Source organism: Triturus cristatus, chromosome 4_1 (genome assembly GCF_964204655.1).
Source record: "Triturus cristatus chromosome 4_1, aTriCri1.1, whole genome shotgun sequence".
NCBI lineage: Eukaryota > Metazoa > Chordata > Amphibia > Caudata > Salamandridae > Triturus > Triturus cristatus.
The window spans coordinates 919,935,549-919,952,731 of NC_140585.1; the positions used below are offsets into that span (position 1 = coordinate 919,935,549).

Here is a 17,183-nt window from a genome sequence, read left to right on the forward strand (position 1 = left end):
AGAGGCAACTACCTCGAAACACGTGTCCAGGGATGGCACACGCCACGCATACTTGCATTCACACTCGAGCATAGGTGTATCCGCCGACGCTGACCTTCAGGGACCATTTTCATTGGGGGAACACGCCTGGTAGGTGTAGCAGTGTGCGACCAATCTGGTTTAACTTTATATTCAGGCTCCCTTGAGCCGGTGGAGTCGACGGACTCATGGTTACGCACCTGCGCGCTAGGAGAGGTACTAGACCTGATAACGATTTTAGCAGCTTACACAGCAACCCCACACATTTTCCTACTCCCTGCTGACGAGAGGCAACTACCTCGAAACACGTGTCCAGGGATGGCACACGCCACGCATACTTGCATTCACACTCGAGCATAGGTGTATCCGCCGACGCTGACCTTCAGGGACCATTTTCATTGGGGGAACACGCCTGGTAGGTGTAGCAGTGTGCGACCAATCTGGTTTAACATAGATAACCCTCTTGGGGCTCCTGGAAGTGGCAAAGTCCACCAAATAGGTGACCTCCCTTTTTCTTTCTAGTATAGGGTAGGGTCCATTCAATTTGTGCTGGAGGGCCCTAGGTGCCACAAGGTCCAATACCCATACCTTCTGCCCTGGTTGGAACTCTACCAGTGCAGCCTTTTGGTCATACTATTGCTTCTGGAGCTCCTGGCTTGTCTCAAGGTTTGTGTTGGCTTTTTCTGTGTACTCAGCCATCCTGGAACGAAGGCCAAGCACATAGTCTATTGTGCCTGGGATGGGTTCCTTAAGAGGCTTCTACCAGCCCTCCCTTACCAGACTTAGTGGACCTCTCACAAGATGGCCACACAGGAATTCAAAGCCCGGCAAAAGCAAATCCTATCTACTTCTTAGTTTTTCAGGGAATCAAATGGTTATAACTTTCATGGACTTGTTGAATCTCCCAAGTAGACCATTGGTTTGTCTGTGATATGGGGTGGTAAACATATATGTCACCCCACACAGCTTTTACGTAACCAGTCATGAAGTTACTACCTCTGCCTGACACCACCTCCTTAGGGAACCCACTCTAGTGAAAATACTTATGAGGACTTCGGCAAATGCAGGAGCAGTGACAGTCCTAAGGAAAACAGCTTCAAAATAGCTGGCAGCATTATCCACTACCACCACTTCCTAAGGCTTTTTGGACGTCAAGGTGACCAACAATCTCATTCCCTACTGTCTCAAAGGGAACCTCAACCACTGGTAGTGGAACAAAGGGGGCCTTTTGTCTGCTACCTGCATTGCCACTGGCTTGACAGGTAACACATGAGTTGCAAAACGTGTTCACTTTCTGGTACAAACCTGGCCAGTAGAAGTGGGTGAATAACCTACTCCAAGTATTTGTCAGGCCAAAAGGCCCAGCTAGGGGGATGCCATGTGCTAATGAGAGTAATGACTCTCTGTACTGCTGAGGCACCACCCTTCTTCTAGTGGTACCAGGTTTGGGGTCTCTGGCCTCAGTATAAAGGAGTCCCTCCTCCCAATAGGTTTGGTGGGAGCCACTGACATCTCCCTTTTCCTGGTCAGCAGTTTGCCGGTCTCAGGCTCTCAAGAGTGGAACAGGTCCCCTGGCAAAAATCTTCCCTATATGGCCCCCATGGGCCTAGGAGCTCTGCCAGGTAACGCAGGTTCCTGGGGCACAATTACACTGGCATTACAATTAAAACACTAAGTCTTTTTGGGATCCCAGTTCTTACCCTGTCTTCACTGTTAAGTGTCCCTGGACCCAGCCTCCTGAACAGGATTTTGGGGACCTTCAGAAGACTCCTTACCTTTTTCTTTAGACTGCCCTACATCCTTCCCTTGGAGGGGATTAGCAACCCCTTTGTTTTGGTCACCCCCCAACATGGGTCTTTCTGGACACCCTAGTTTTGACCCAATGGTAAGCCTTTTTCTCCAGCTCCTGGGGAGAAACGAACCCTAGCACCACCACCTACAGATGCAGTTTCTTAGATATACAGTTACTTGAAAAGTGCTCCTTCATCAAAAGATTGTAAAGCCCGTCATAATCTTGCACCTTACTGCCTTTCAAGCAGTCACCAAGTGTTTTAACTGGGAACTCAACAAAATCGACTCAGGACTGACTCGAGGTTTTGTGAGTTTCCCTGAACTTTATCCTGTACTCTTCAGTGGGGGGTCCAAAGCCCTCAATCATAGTATCCTTCATGAGGTCATATGACTCAGCATCTTTCTCATTAGGAGTCTATCCCTGCACTTGCCTGAGAAATGTTCCAGGAGTAGAGAGCCCCAATACTTTTGGCTGAGCATTCTCACATTACAATTCCTCTCAAAGGCTGTAAACCATTTTGATATAGCATCAACCTCAACATATTTGGGGACAATCCCTTTAGGGATTTTGAGATCAAATGTTTCCTCTCTTTCTCTATTGACCTTCTTGGTGCCACCATTCATGGGTGCTAAACCCATCTTAGCCCCTTTCTTTCTATGGCCAGGGGTTTGTCCTCAAGGGCTATTCTTTTGGCGTGTCTCTCCAGGTCCTGGTCTTGATCCTTTAGCTTCTCTACAGGCCTGGAGTGGCCTGGCCTACCTCCAGGTACAATTTTAGGGAAGAGGATCTAATTATTGTCTTCTTCCTCCTATTGGGTACTGTAAGGGGAGTTTTCACTATGAGTACAGCTGTCAGTCTCATGTTCACTGACTGGGTCATCTTCAATATTGTCAGTATTTTCTTCTTTTGCCTGGGATCTTTCAAACTCATAAAGCAACTCCTGGAGTTGTGCCTTGATAGGTTCAGACCCAGTTGTAACTCAGAGATCCGGTAGTACACTTCTGAACCGAATGGCAGAAAAAACACGCAAACATGGAATTGATGCCCATGCGAATTGCCAACAAAGGGAAGAAGTCACAGTGCACCTAGAGACTTGAAAGACTTTCTTAGACGAAAAACATCCGAGACAAACACTAGATGGATGGATTATCCAATGCACGTGTATCTCTATAGCAACACTTACTACAAACATGGAATTTCAGTCACTTAGTTGACTGACACGAAAAAACACTAAAACAGGCTTAGAACCCCATTCTCACAAACAAATATGTACAGAGCATCTAATTCTGACAGACTAGGGGCCTTCAGATATCATTATTCCACAGCAGGAGCGCACACACCCACTTACAGGCATGGCACCTCGTTTTATCAGAGCAGAGACAAACAAGGCTCTCCTCCTCACAGAATTAAATGATTCTTAATTCCACTGATCTGTTCACATCCTTCCAAATCTATGAAGGTAATTTTTGCTGCTTGGTGATTTTCATTAAATCTGGTTGGAGTCCCTTTCAGTGCTAGTATGTCTCTTCATCTCTAAAAAATAAAACAAGCATTCGTTATGGTTATGACTGAACAATGGGGGCCCGTGTCGTGTACACACTTTAGGAGGGTTGTGTTTAGGCACTTTGCATTTCCGTTGCAAGTGCTGCATGTGTCCTGTGATAAATTTCAAGATTTCAATCCCCACAGCTGATAGACTGATTCCTCAGCAGGAGGGGGGCTAGGCAAAATCATAGAAACTCAAAAATAGCAGCATACAATACAACTGTGAGAAAAAAAATGGCAAAGGTGCATAATCAAAGAGTCTATAATTAAAACTTGCTGGCCAACATACACTTCAGGAAAAAAGCAAAAAGCATGCTATCCAGTGCTGAATGATGTTTTGATAGGAAGTTATTCAGGTGTCTGTCATCCTACAAGCATTAGAAATACCTCCAGTCAAACAACTGTAATGTAACACAGTGAGATCTGCCTTGTCATTATACATTAAGCTGCCACCCTTGCTACTTCAGTAACCACATCTATCTATACTTTGGATAATATTATGACGCGCAAGGGAGTAACTAAGTGAGTGGGTGCGGCCTGGGAAGAATGTAGGATAACTGGTCTTTTCCCACTCAAAACAACAGGTTACATCAAAAACATGCATTCTGCTCAGTGCACCACAAATGCATGGATATAATTATCATGAAAGACCCACAACCTGCTTTAGAGAGGTGCAAATTATAATGCAAAGTGAATACAGCCACTATTTGCATTTACAGGTAAAAACAATGAATACGAGCAAAAAGTCTGTGACAAAAGTTGACTGTCAGGCCTTCACATAAACCCACGAGAAACTTCTAAAACGTATCTAAGAACTTTATTTAGGATGGTCTTTAATTACAGAGGCACGGTTCTCCCTCCTATTCTTAGCACAGGTGCCTAACACAAGATAGCTCCTGAATTGGTAAGCAGTGTAATAGTCGGCACATGCAACACACCATTCTCCATGCAAACCACATTATATGTTAAAGAACACCAGGAGCCTTTAGGTTTATCACCAAAAACTTCCTGGGAGATCATACGATGTCATGCAGGACAACTGAAAGAAAAAGAGAGGATGGAGCATGCTGCACAAAACAGACACGCAACCAGTATTTGCTTGGTGACAGCCCATTCACTTTCACTCCACAGTATCTCCTGCCCTCCCCCAAAATGTCAATTCATCATTTAAAGTTTGTTAAACTTGGGGAAGAATAACATTTGGGAAAGGATTAGTGGGGACAACTTGGAGAGGATGTGAGCTGAGTTAAGACAGAAGATGAAGGTGAATTAAGGCAGGGGAGACTTAGCTTGGCAGGTTAAAGAGTAACTAAGGATTGAAATGAATCACAATATAAATGTTATCCTCTTTCTGATAGTTTTAGCAGGTTAGGTTTGGGTTAGCAGACCAGTTAACTGATTAAGTGAACGCTGGCGTGCAGAACTACTTTACCTCTGGGAGAGTCTCGCACCTTCATTGCAGCAGACTTAGATGTGTTGGATATGGAGATGACCCTAGCTCTGTAACCTGGTACTGGGAGGGCACAGGACAGAAACAAGTCTTAGACCTACTGATACATCAACAAACTGAGACTTGGTGAGGTTTTGAAGTGTAAGCGCTGAATATTGTGGGAAATGCAGCTAGTGACTTTTAGAGATGTTACATGATACTTTCAGGCAGATAAGCTTGTGCAGTGTATGACACCATTTAAAATCCTGCCCCAAAGTTATGCACCACACTGAAAACTTTAGAGAGTCTTTGTTACAGCTTCCCAAGAGAAATGTTACTGCCTCATAAGCCTTCTGTCTACAGCACACACCACCACCCTTTATAATTAAATATCAAAGGTGATCCCTTTGGGAATCTGGAAACACAGCATTTAAATTGTGTTGTGCATGAGTTAATAATGTCTCATCAACATAGACGTCAGAACATAGAGTAATAGTTAAACATGTAGCAGGGGATAATACTTTGGCTCTAGTAAAACAGGCCACACAAGCCCACTTGTCTGCCACTTCATAAGAAAAGCAATCCAACTGAGCCTCTAGCTGGAGTTTACCTGTTTGACTGAATCATTTATTTACCTGCGAAAGAAATCAAAAACTGCTATGTCGATCTAGTTGTGCAGACTTTGCATTCTTAGTATAAACATACAGTGACCAACTCACATACAGGGAGTTTGCTTAGCCAGTTTGTAGTTTGAGGCTTACCAGTAAAGACTGTCCAAATTGAGATGAATATTTGAAAACCACTTCCAAATATTTTCTGACGTATTTAAACTAATACAAAAAAAATAATTCAGACAAATTGGCATTATTTAATTAACTCTTCAGGCAGTTATATTTACAACAAAATGGTAGCCTTAAAAGTCAGAGCTTCAAGAAAACAAAATGCAATGGACTAAAAACAGAAGTCATGGAAACACACAGGAGATGTTACTCAATTGAAAGTTGCTGTCAGTAAACCAGCAGAAAAAGCTTTTACAGGCCATTCATCATATCTCCTGAAATCCTGAAATTCAGAGTTCCATTCCTACCAAGTCCTGGTTCTCACAAACAATTTTGTTTAGGAATGAGTCTCATAGACTGAATGATGGTGGAGAAGGCGGAGTTAACTTGCTACTGAACTAAGAATAAGGATGATGCACTGTTTGACCAAAGGGATAAGGAGAAATCTGAGATTTTTCAATTGAAACTGAAAGGCACCTGACAATGGAAGGCTGCAACCTGGGATCATCGGCATCTTCATTAACAGCAGAAAAAAGCATGGAATATAGGGCTCCAGAACATGGGTCAAAACGTCCTGTAATATGAGTTCACATTGGGCCTAGCTTTAGGCTGCCCAGTCTTTGACTACTAGGGCTACCATGGGAGCCAGGGTACTTGACCAATAGAAGATTCCATTTTATTTCACCAGATCATTAATGGTATCCACAAAAATAGCAACAAGTTAAGGGTGGTGCTTGTTAGGCCCCAAAAGCGCCTAGGGACAGAAACGCTGCCTCATTACCTCCAGACTACCAGGTAAGCAGCTACTCACCAATACAAGGGTAACTGTTATTGGACTCTAAGTGATTAGCACACCTGGGTACAAACTCTGATGTACAACCACAGGATGAGGATTGCTGGTACTGGGCTCTAGAGGACTTTCACCCTAGGCACAGATCATCTACAGAGCTCAAGTGACTATCACTCCTAACTGCAGCCAACCTTCTGGACTCTATCACCATGGGTACAACCCACTAATAGATCAGCTAGACAGATATCTACTCCATGTATAACTCATCTACAATTTCACTGGGGTAGCCAGCACTCCTGGGACATCAACTGCATATTTAGACAGCACCAGCAACCAACTCTACATTAAACCACAAGATGGAGGACAGTAGCTATTCTTTCTGATGGTCCTCCCAGTCTCAATCAATGCAGTCCATGTCACCATATGATATCATATATCAATTAATGCCTGATCTTTCCTATTTAACGATATAGACATATAATGTAATAAAAGTCCTATGAAAAATGGAGAGATCTGCCACACACTGCTAGCTAATGGGAAACTCTATTACAGTCTATGTCTGCCAGTTTCAAAGTGCTGTACCCTGAATAGCAACATCCGATTGTGACAAAAGATTGTTTACAACAGTGAATCTTGGAAAATCTCCTCAATTGACATCTCATAATAGCAATCACATAAAGGAGAACTGTAATGCAGTCTATCCGTGCAGATCTCCAATTCCCACTTCTTCTCCACACCTGATACCTACTTCAGATCCATATGTTCACAGCATATATTTACCTGCTGCCACAAACAGCATAGGAAATGGGACTGAGAACATAAAGGCACATTACCAACACAATAAATGGTCGTGCAGAGATAATCAGTGCTGCCAGCATGCCACAAACTATAAAATACACACCTATCTCTCACACTTCCTCATCCATCATACTGCCAAGTGCTGCATCCTATAACACGATACTGCACATCGGTGGTCATCACGTACATGGAAACACTTTTCAAATGGGCAAAAAGCTAAGCTTAAAGCAAAGCTTTTAACCAAACACCAACATAGTGTAGTGTGCTATCTGTGTGGATAACCACTTCAGCATTTAACCTAAGTGTAGCAAGCGCAATACAAACACTATAATACGACTAGGGATTGCTGCAGCAAAGAGGGAAGAGAGTGGAACCCTTCGTCTCTTAAAGAAATGTATATCTCATTATATGATTCCCAAAGCATATTAGATGATGGTTGAGACACTCTTCATGCATTCTATCCTTGAATGGTTGTCTTGCATATGTGCAATTCGGGTTGGACATGTACTCAAATTCTCCTTACGAGTCCCATCCAGAAAAAGGATCACTTTAGGGGGAAAACAAAGAAACTCGGTTGAATCCTGCCGATGTAAAGATCACCCCAGACATCCTTAAATGAGACTCTGTCTTAGATCGATATCAATGCAGTAAAAAAAACTTTTCAAAAGTTGTCTTCCATTTTAAATGCTTTCCTGAGTAATCTGAAATCACTTAGCCTGGATCGCACATGTCAGCAATCTTAGAGATCATTTCTGACATGGGCTAATTGGATAAGACACCACAGGAAAAAAAAAGTTACTTAATTGTAACAATCTTCTTGACCTTGTAGTGCTGTAGAGTAACATGCTGTGCAAACGTCTTCCATTTAGTGTTGGACTCAGACCCTTATACAAGCTGATTTTCTTTGAAGACGACGTTTCAGCTTCGAGGTGACTCATGATACTTTATCTGAAACCCACAATGCACCAGGACCGATTCCACCTCAGATTGTGTTCCCCTCCATACAGCCAAAGGGTAAGTGTATGTGTAGGGATGCAAAGCATTACAAATTCTGTGCAATACAGAAGAAACATGTAAGTAGTAAAGTAAGCAAAAACGAAAAAATGCATGTGTCATAATTCTTTCCTTATGCTCGTATCAAAGGAGGTTGGGAAGGTGCAAGTAAATGTAGAGCACTGCAAATTAATTGTTACAAGTAATATTTTCCATTTACCAAATTTGATGATATTGATCACGTGCTACGCATAGACTGAATAGTAATACACAAAATACCTAATGCAGTGGCTTGCGAACAGAATCTACACCACTTCAAGCTGCAAACAGATTGTTACAGGTCTTGAACAATATTTCAATTATGGGCTAGCCAACTTTCTTTTTAGCTGGCAAAAATGTTCACAGAGCCTTACAACGGCCTTACAAATATCTGCAAGTGGTACTTTACAAAGGACTGCTACTGGTTTCCTTTTCTGCTAGTGCTATGTGCCTTAGGTATCTCAAGTAGAGTGAATTTTAATTTGGCATAAAAGCTGAATGCATCTAACATTCCACATTGCTAGGCCTGCCTTTGAGAGATTGTTTTATGCAAGAGCAACAAAAAAGTGTTTGTTGTTTCTCATAGGCAGAGTATGGTCCACATAGTAAATGATAGCTCTTCTAAAATCTAAAATGTGTAGTGTATTTTCCACTTGTAAATATGGCTGAGGTAAGAAAAAAAAGGAGGTAACTCGATGGACTGGTTGCCATGTAACTGCAATATAACGTTTGGCAAGACATGAGGGGGCATTTGCATCACAACTATTTGTATGTGCATGCATAAAGAGTACTTAAAATTCCACAAATTAGTCCAGGCACATTATGTAGACATCATGATGGTCACTTTTAACATGGGCGGATTTGAACTCTGGCACAGAAATCATTCCCGCCACTCCCCCAGGCACCGATGTTTATCATCTGGACAGACCTCGAAATAAGGAAGAAAGGAGGGCTGGCAATCCTATACCGAAATAAGGGGGTCATTAGGAAAGTAGATGGACTGGAGTCCGTACGCTATCCTTGTGTAAACCGAGACCGTCCGCCATGCATATGGCAGTCCCGCACACCCGATCAGGATACAACCGCCACCATTGTGGTTGGATCCTGACTTTTAACATTGCGGCGGGTGCTGCTGACAGCAGCACCCGCCGCAATGCTAAAACAGCATGTCGTGCATTGCACAGCACTACGTGGCTGCTGTGAAATGTAAGGGAGTACCAATGGTACCCCCAAAGTGCACCCTCACCTCCCCCAACACAGGGGGGCCCTCAACGGGCCCCCGTCACCAATCCCCACCAGCCTTTCCATGGTGGCGAAAGGCCTGCAAAGGCCAGCATCCTGATTTGGTGGATGATGCCTAGTAGGCACCGCCACCATTCAGGGCTACCTGATACGTACGCCAGGCAATCTGTTAGATTGCTTTTGGCGGACCCGTGGCAGACAGTCTTTGCGTCCGCCACAGTCCAATCGCGATTTCCAACGCCATCGTAATATGGCGGAGGGAAAATCGCGGTATGATTATGGAAGGACCGCCACAGCATGGCTGGTGGTGACAGGCTTTCCACAATCGTAATCGGGCCCTTACTTCAGGGCCACCTTTCCGCCACTCACAGTGATTAATTTTGAGGCCCTAGAATTCTCCCTGGAATTGTCCAACTCACAGTCTTTCAAGGGTATGTTAATATAACGCCCCCGTGACCCAGATGCTGTTGCTGAAAAGCTCAGCGCTGTCCTTAAACAATCCATTCTTAATTCAAATTTCACAGTTCTGGGTGATTTAAATTTTTATCTGGAAAAGGAATCAGACTCAAACTCTATAAAATTGATCGACATAATGAATGGCCTTGGACTGTCCCTAATAACTAGAGGACCTATGCACTGTGTGTAAGAAAGTGGCTCTGTATATACTGCACCAAAGTAAGGCTCAGTGTGCACAGAGTCCACAGTCCCCAGAGGTTTGGCAGAGGTTACAGATAGATATAACCTTACTCTCTAAAGTGGTAGCTTGGTCGAGCAGTAAGGCAGTATCAGAGGACAGTGTAAAGCATTTGTTGTACACACTCAGTCAGCAAATGGTCTCACACACTCAACAACTGAACTCCAGGCCAATTGTTTTGTATATAAAAATATATAGTTGTTTTATTTTAGAACCACAAGTAGATATCAAAATACATTCTCAGAATGAGATGCTTTAGTTAAATACTTTCAATAAGCAATAGACTTTTAAATGCAATAGTTACAGTTGTTGCAATAGGCAACACAAGTTGAACACAATTATAACATTGAGCTCAATGGGAATTTTAAAGTAAACACAATATGAATTACTTTGCATAGGTTTTTCTTACTCAAGGCTGGATCAGCCCTGGTGCATCTCCTGTAAACAGTTGAAAGAAATCGCTTTTGTTACACAGGCGATTTTTAAGGAATATTTGTATGTTTCAAAAATCGACACTTAGAAGAATTTCTGGCAAAAACCAGGCAATGTTATCCTATGGAGGAAAGTTTGGTTATCGGAAAATTACAGTTGTAATTGCTTTGTAGGGTCAGTGCTGGGCACAAAGATCCAGCACTGAGATCTCTCCTGTTAACAGGTGAGTAATTTTGTTTTCGTTGATCGGGTGATTTTTAGTGAATATTTCAAAGTTTCAAAACTCGACACTTAGAAGAAATTCCAAGTGAAAACCAGTCAATGTTACCCTATGGAGAAAATGTAGGTTATCGGCTTTCAGGTAAGTACTCAACTGGCAGAGTTAAGGTTAGAGTTAAGGTTCTGGGGATAGACTCAGGGGTCTCCCAAGGTCAGGTAGGTACAGTTGTTACACCCTCAGCGGCACAGGGGCAGCCGGGTGCAGAGAGAGTAGGCCCAATGTTAGCCTATGGCGGGCAGGGGGCCTTTGGTTGGTGGCTGCTAGCAGGCAGGCCACGTGGCTGTTGGAGCTGAGCTCCTGGTCACTTACACAGGGCAAGTGGGGAAGTAGGATAGGACAGATGCTGCACTTCCAGGGGCACTCAGGCGGCTGGGTGCAGGGTGTTTTTGAGCCGTCGGGTGCTCAATGTATTTCAATGGGAAAGCTGCAAGATGAACAAAGGCTGCAAGCTCGGGGACGAAGATTCTTCAGGTGCGACCACCACTTCGAGAGGTAAGTTGGGGAGCTGTAGGTTAGGTGGGCACAGGGGGCTGCAGGGCGCCGGGGTGTCTTTTGGCGTCGGGAAATCTTACCCTCTGCTGGTCGCGGTTGGTGGGGGTCCCCGGAGTTGAAGCTGCAGGCGTCGTCAGGACGGTCGAGGAGGGTCCTTGGATGCTGGATTCTTGGTCACAGTCGCCGGGGGGAAATCCTCGTGGTCTTTTTTCACTCAGGCACAAGCCGGGCTTGGCGGGTGCAGAGTGTGCTGGATTTGCAGTTCCTGGCTTGGCACCAGGGGTTGTTGCTTGTTTGAGCAGAACCACTGCTCGTGGGAGTCCCAGTCTCTTAGAGGAGCAAGGCAGTCAGGCCCTCCAGAGTTTTTGAGGTTGCTGACCACTGGAGATGCCGGGGTTTTAGCAGGAGCAGGTCTTCTTTCTTCTTCTTGTTTCAGAATCGGGATCTGAGGAAGGAAGGTTCAGGGTGCCCCTAAATACTAAATTTAGGGGCGTTACAGGTAGGTAAAAGTCAGGGACCAATGGGTCCCTTCCCTGTGGTGGGTACACCCCCTATCAGGCCACTATCCAGTGGGAGGGGGCAGGAGCCTAGCGCTGATTGGGTAGGGCTCCCCATCCTCAAGATGACGAGAGCCCGGAGTTATGCTTCACCTCGCCTCCCCCACCTGAGTGGTGGGGTTGGCAGAGGCTGGCACACCCCCTTTCCTCACTTGGGTTTTCCCGCCGATCTTCCGGCCAGAGTGGGGGTAAGAACTGGTGGGGGCCAGTTGCTGAGTACAGCAAGTGGCCTGGAGAAGCTCACAAAGGCGGCATTTGAAGCTTCCCCTGCCCATCCTGGGGGAGGAAGCCTAACACCTCGCCCAAGGATGTGCATTCTTGCAGGCCCACGAGAGCGGATGGTTCTCTACCCAGGGGTCCAGCAACATGTCTGCTGGGTGGCAGGCTATGCAGCCTCTCAGTCAGGACACAGGTTGTTGGTTAGTTTCAGGGGGAAACTCTAAGTTGCCCTCTGTCGTGCATTTTACATTAAATCCGACACTGGCATCAGTGTGGGTTTAATGTGCTGAGAAGTTTGATACCAAACTTCTCAATCTTCAGTGTAGCCATCATGGTGCAGTGGAGTTTGTGATGACGATTTCCCAGCACCTAATACTCTTAATGGCAGCAATGCACTTTCAGTGCCCAGGAATGGCCCTGGGTACTGTAGGGGTATAGGGCTCATGGACCTGTACCCACACCACTGGCATACGGCACCCAGCTAGAGGGGTGACTGAGGTATGCCAGGGCAGTGTGTTTGTGGGCATGGCACACAGGGCTGTGTGCCATGTCGACTCTCAGTTTTGTTCTGCACCAAGACACTCAGCCTGCAAGGGCAGTGTGTGTGTGTGTGTCAGGGCACAGGGCCTCTAAGTGTGGCACAATAAGTGCTGCAGTCTTTAGGGGCCTTCTCTGGTCACAAGGCCCTGGGTACCTAGGGTACCATTTACCAGGGGCTGACATGTGGCCAGAGATGCCAATTGGGTTTAGACTTCAATGCAGTTTTAGGGAAGGAACACAGGCCCTGGGCACCTGTTTGGCAGGACCCCAGGGCAAACTCAGTCAAAGTACATCAGAAATTCGGCAAAAAGTGGGGGTATACCATGCAAGAAAGATGGCACTTTCTCACACTGTGTGGGACATATACTAGATGAGATCTTCTCCAATAACCCGCTTATCAACATCCTACCTTCCATTCCCCTAACGTGGTCAGACCACTGGGCAGTGAAGTGGCAAATAAGGTTCCAGGAGAAAGTATCACGCATATCTGCAATATAATCAACTCCAGGGAGAGCCTGGCATAAAATTCAGCCGGTAGATTTAGAAGCCCTACTCATAACCTCATCCTGGCAACCGGCTCGCAAATTAAAGCAAAGAGTAGAAAACCTTTCCGGCTGGATAGGTTCAGCTTTAGATATTCTGGCCCCAGTTAAACAAAAAGCCATATTAAAAAAAGCCTCTCAGCTCTGGTACAACGAGACCCTTAAAGCCTCCAGACAAGAATGTCGTAGGCAAGAACAGAAATGGAGGAAAATATATCTGCTCGAGGAAAAAATGAATTACAAACAAACTAGCTGAACATAAAAAATGTATTATAGCGGCGAAAAACGCTTTACTACTCAGAGCAGATAAAATTAGCATGTGATGCTAATAAAACCCTATTCCAAGACAAAACTTGTAGTCCCAGTCAATCACAACTCAGCAGCTAATAGCCAAGATTTTTGTGGTGCCCTAGCTGGTTTCTTTCAAGAGAAGGTAGCACATACGTTCAACAATTTTTTCACAGGCAGGTTAAGCGCACAATCAAAGACTCAAACTCCAAACTTAGAGATAGGTCAGGTCATGTTCTCGGTCTTCAAAGCCCCAACTGAAGAGCACTTTAGGAGGCTTACCCACCTGGTCAAATCTGGTGCCTCACAAGATCCATGTCTACCCAAAATAATGCATATTGCCGGAGCACAAAAGGCACAGCACCTCCTGCAGATTTTTACCATAATGTACCAAGAGGGAGTTTTTTCCCTTGTACTGGAAATCCGTGTCTGTTCTGCCCATCCGAAAAAAGGCGAACCATAACGCCTTAGACATGAACAACTACCGCCTCATTTCTAGGCTCCCTTTCGCCGCCAAGTTGGTGGAGAAAGTGATGAATGAACAACTAGCCGTATTTATAGATAAGGACTGCTTGCAGGACGACACCCAGTTCGGGTTCAGAAACAAAATCACAGTACTGAATCCACGCTGGTGGTAGCCACAGAGGAAATTCAAGAAAGCTTAGATAGAGAGAGGGACTGCAGCTCTGGTCCTGTTAGATCTCTCCGGGGCATTTGACACGGTCAACCATGACATCCTGGTTGATTGTATGTGGAGGTTGGGGATAGAGGACACCGCACTTAATCTCCTACAATTTTCCCTTGCGAACAGTCAAAAGAGAGTAATAATAATAATCCACATTTGTAAAGCGCGAACAATGACCCGCAAGGGTCTCTAGGCGCTGGGGGCCGTCGGGAAGATTAAGCAACTATTGCCCAGAGTCACATGGTGCTGGGCTAATCTGCTGCCAGTGCCGGGGATCGAACCGTGATCCCCATATTCCGGAGTCAGTCGCCCTGGCCGCGGCGCCACACCTCTTCCACAAGTAGCGGTCGGTAGGTTCACTTCCAAATCCTTCTCCTTGACTGCGGAGTCCCACAGGGCTCATCATTGAGTCCGACACTGTTCATCCTATATGTCACACTGTTAGCCAATCTCATTAAATCATTTGGCCTTTCTCTAGCTTCTTACATACGTGACACACAAACTGTGGCGTCATTGTCGAAAGACAAGACCAATTTGGGTCTCGTCTTCAGTACATGTATCAGCTAGGTCAGTAAGTGGATAATTGCCTGAAGTTAAACTCAGCAAAAACTGGGCCCCCTGAATGAGGCTGCCTTCCGAAACCAGTGACCAACATTAACAATTTAGGAATCCTGCTAGATGAGGAGCTGAAGCTCAAAGATTAAGTCAATAAAGTCACATCTGCCTCCTGTTCTTTGAGGCTAGATAAGAACATTGAAAAGATTCTGCCTGCAGATCTCTTGAAAACAGTAGCCATCTCTCTTGACTACTGCAATAGCCCATACCTCAACCTATCAGCAGGTTCCCTGAAGAAGCTTCAGAACCTGCAGAATGATTCCTTTTCTAAATTCCCAAATTTGAATAAGCAAGAGAGCCAGCAAGAAACGTCACTGGCTGTCAGTTACACAGCTTACCAGGTTCAAGGCACTCTGTATGGCCTATAAATCACTGCAAGGCCAAGGTCCGTCACTTTTTAAGGCTAAGCAGAGATGATATATCCCAGAGAGGACCCTGCAGTCAGGTTCAGCTAGGAATTTAGTAGTGTCCTCTTTCTGCATGACAACCTGGGGTGGAAAAAGCTTTTTTAGGACAACAGCCCTACTCTGGGCTAGCCTACCCTTGGAACTTAATACTGCTCCATCATGATAATTTTTCAGAAAATCTCTGAAAACGTGTCTCTTTGCACAACAATATGAGATGTGCTCTAGCCATGGGGTATCATGGCCCATCATGAGGACACCACAATCTGCAACCTCTTTTGGTCTCTTCAGTGCCAAGACACCTTGGGCAGGAGAATGCACTTTATAAATCTTTTATTGATTCATTCATTCGTACTTTGGCTGACAAAGCTTGTAGATCACTTACTCTCCTGAGTAAAACTACCTTCCAAGAGAGGAATTATAGGCACACAAACGGTGAGGCTAGAGGGGTGGGCCCAGAACCCTACTGTAGACATTATTAAAGTACTAGAAATAAAGTGGGGGCAACGTAGGAAGAATTACACTTTTAAGACCTTCCATGAAAGCCTTAATAACTGGAATTGTAAGACAGACTGATGTTGTGAAGGTAAGCAGCAATTGCTGCTAGATGAAAACATATGGCAGTGTAGGCTAGCTCTGATTTTTGCAAGTGTAGTAGATAGCAAGGGGGGGGCGCACAAGCAAATATTCTTGATCAAATTATTATCCATAGGGCACTGCCCAGGTAATGAAGGCACAGGTACCTAGAGACTAAGCTCAGGCATTTTGCATTTTTGTGGGTGGCAAACAGGTCTACCATTGGGATCCTCCAATGGTGGAAGTACTGTTTGAGAACCTGGCAGTTGATCTTCCACTCCTGAGTTTCCTGATGAACTGCTCCTAGGATATCGGCAAAGTCACTGTCCGACCTTGGCAGGTATTCCGATAATAAGGGTATTTGGTGGCACAGAGCCAATGTCAGAACTGACTGGGCCAGCTGGACAATTGTGGGGAGCATATGCCCCCATTTCTGTATGCAATAAATAGATTGTGGTTGGGCTTTCCTGTTAACAGTTTCCACTTTTGGTAAATTCCGGTGTTTTTTCCCGTTATTTCTACACCTTAAAAAAACAGTGGTTACAAATTTCTGTGCCATTAAAAACAGAGATAGTGTTTTTCTGGTGTTTATTGAACTTTTTTCTTTTATTATTGCTTGCTTTCTGCACTGATGTACGAGTTACTTACCTTCGGTAACAATGTATCTGGTAGAGATGATTCTAGCCGCAGATTCCTAAACGTAGAATTATCCCCGGGCATGAGACTGGACCCGGAAAACTTTCTTGCCCAGCATCTCGGCGTGCCGGGGGGCAGTACCATGCGACTCTGCCTGACGTCCTCCGCGGGCGTGACGTCAACGAGGTCACATAAGTCCCACCCCGGCGCGCTGACGACAGTTTGCTTCGGAGAACCTTTCCGCGCCACAACGCGGAGCCATCACAACAAAACTGAGGAGAGCATGGGAACAGTGTAAGACAAAAACAGAAAAACAAAATAGAGAGAAAGAAAAGGTGAGAAACATCACCAGATGACATCAAGGCACCAGAGGGTGACAACAGTAGGCCAGAGCAGGAAAAGAGCAGAGCACCCCTCTGAGGAACAACTGTGCAAGCCAAGGCGAAAGCACCAGGTGACAGTCAAGCACCAGAAGACCAGAGCAGCGAAGCCAGAGCAAAACAAGGGCAAAGCACCACCCCGTGGAACCACCTTACAAGCCAAGGCGAGAGCCATCCTGGAGGCACAAGCACGTGAAAACGCCTGGGGAAGGGGGAGAGGGGGAGAGAGAGAGAGGGGAAGAGAGAGAGAGAGGGGAAGAGAGGGGAAGAGAGAGAGAGAGGGGGGAAGAGAGAGAGAGAGAGGAAGAGAGAGAGAGAGAGGGGAAGAGAGGAAGAGGGAGAGAGAGGGGAAGAGAGAGAGAGAGAGGGGAAGAGAGAGAGAGAGAGGGGAAGAGAGAGAGAGAGGGGAAGAGAGAGA

At 45.3% G+C, this 17,183-nt stretch overlaps 1 protein-coding gene across 8 annotated transcripts in view; it reads right to left on the reverse strand.

Moving 5' to 3' along the window:
* SBF1 (SET binding factor 1) overlaps positions 1-17,183 on the reverse strand; it is a 1,208,265-nt gene that overhangs the window by 324,193 nt on the left and 866,889 nt on the right. For 4 of the 8 annotated variants that reach the window (XM_085653740.1, XM_085653737.1, XM_085653738.1 and 1 more), the window contains one exon: positions 4,788-4,868. The exons of the other annotated variants lie outside the window; for them this stretch is intronic. In XM_085653740.1, coding sequence (XP_085509866.1) covers positions 4,788-4,868 — 81 coding nt within the window. The remainder of the gene's footprint in view (positions 1-4,787; positions 4,869-17,183) is intronic. 8 annotated transcript variants of the gene reach the window in all.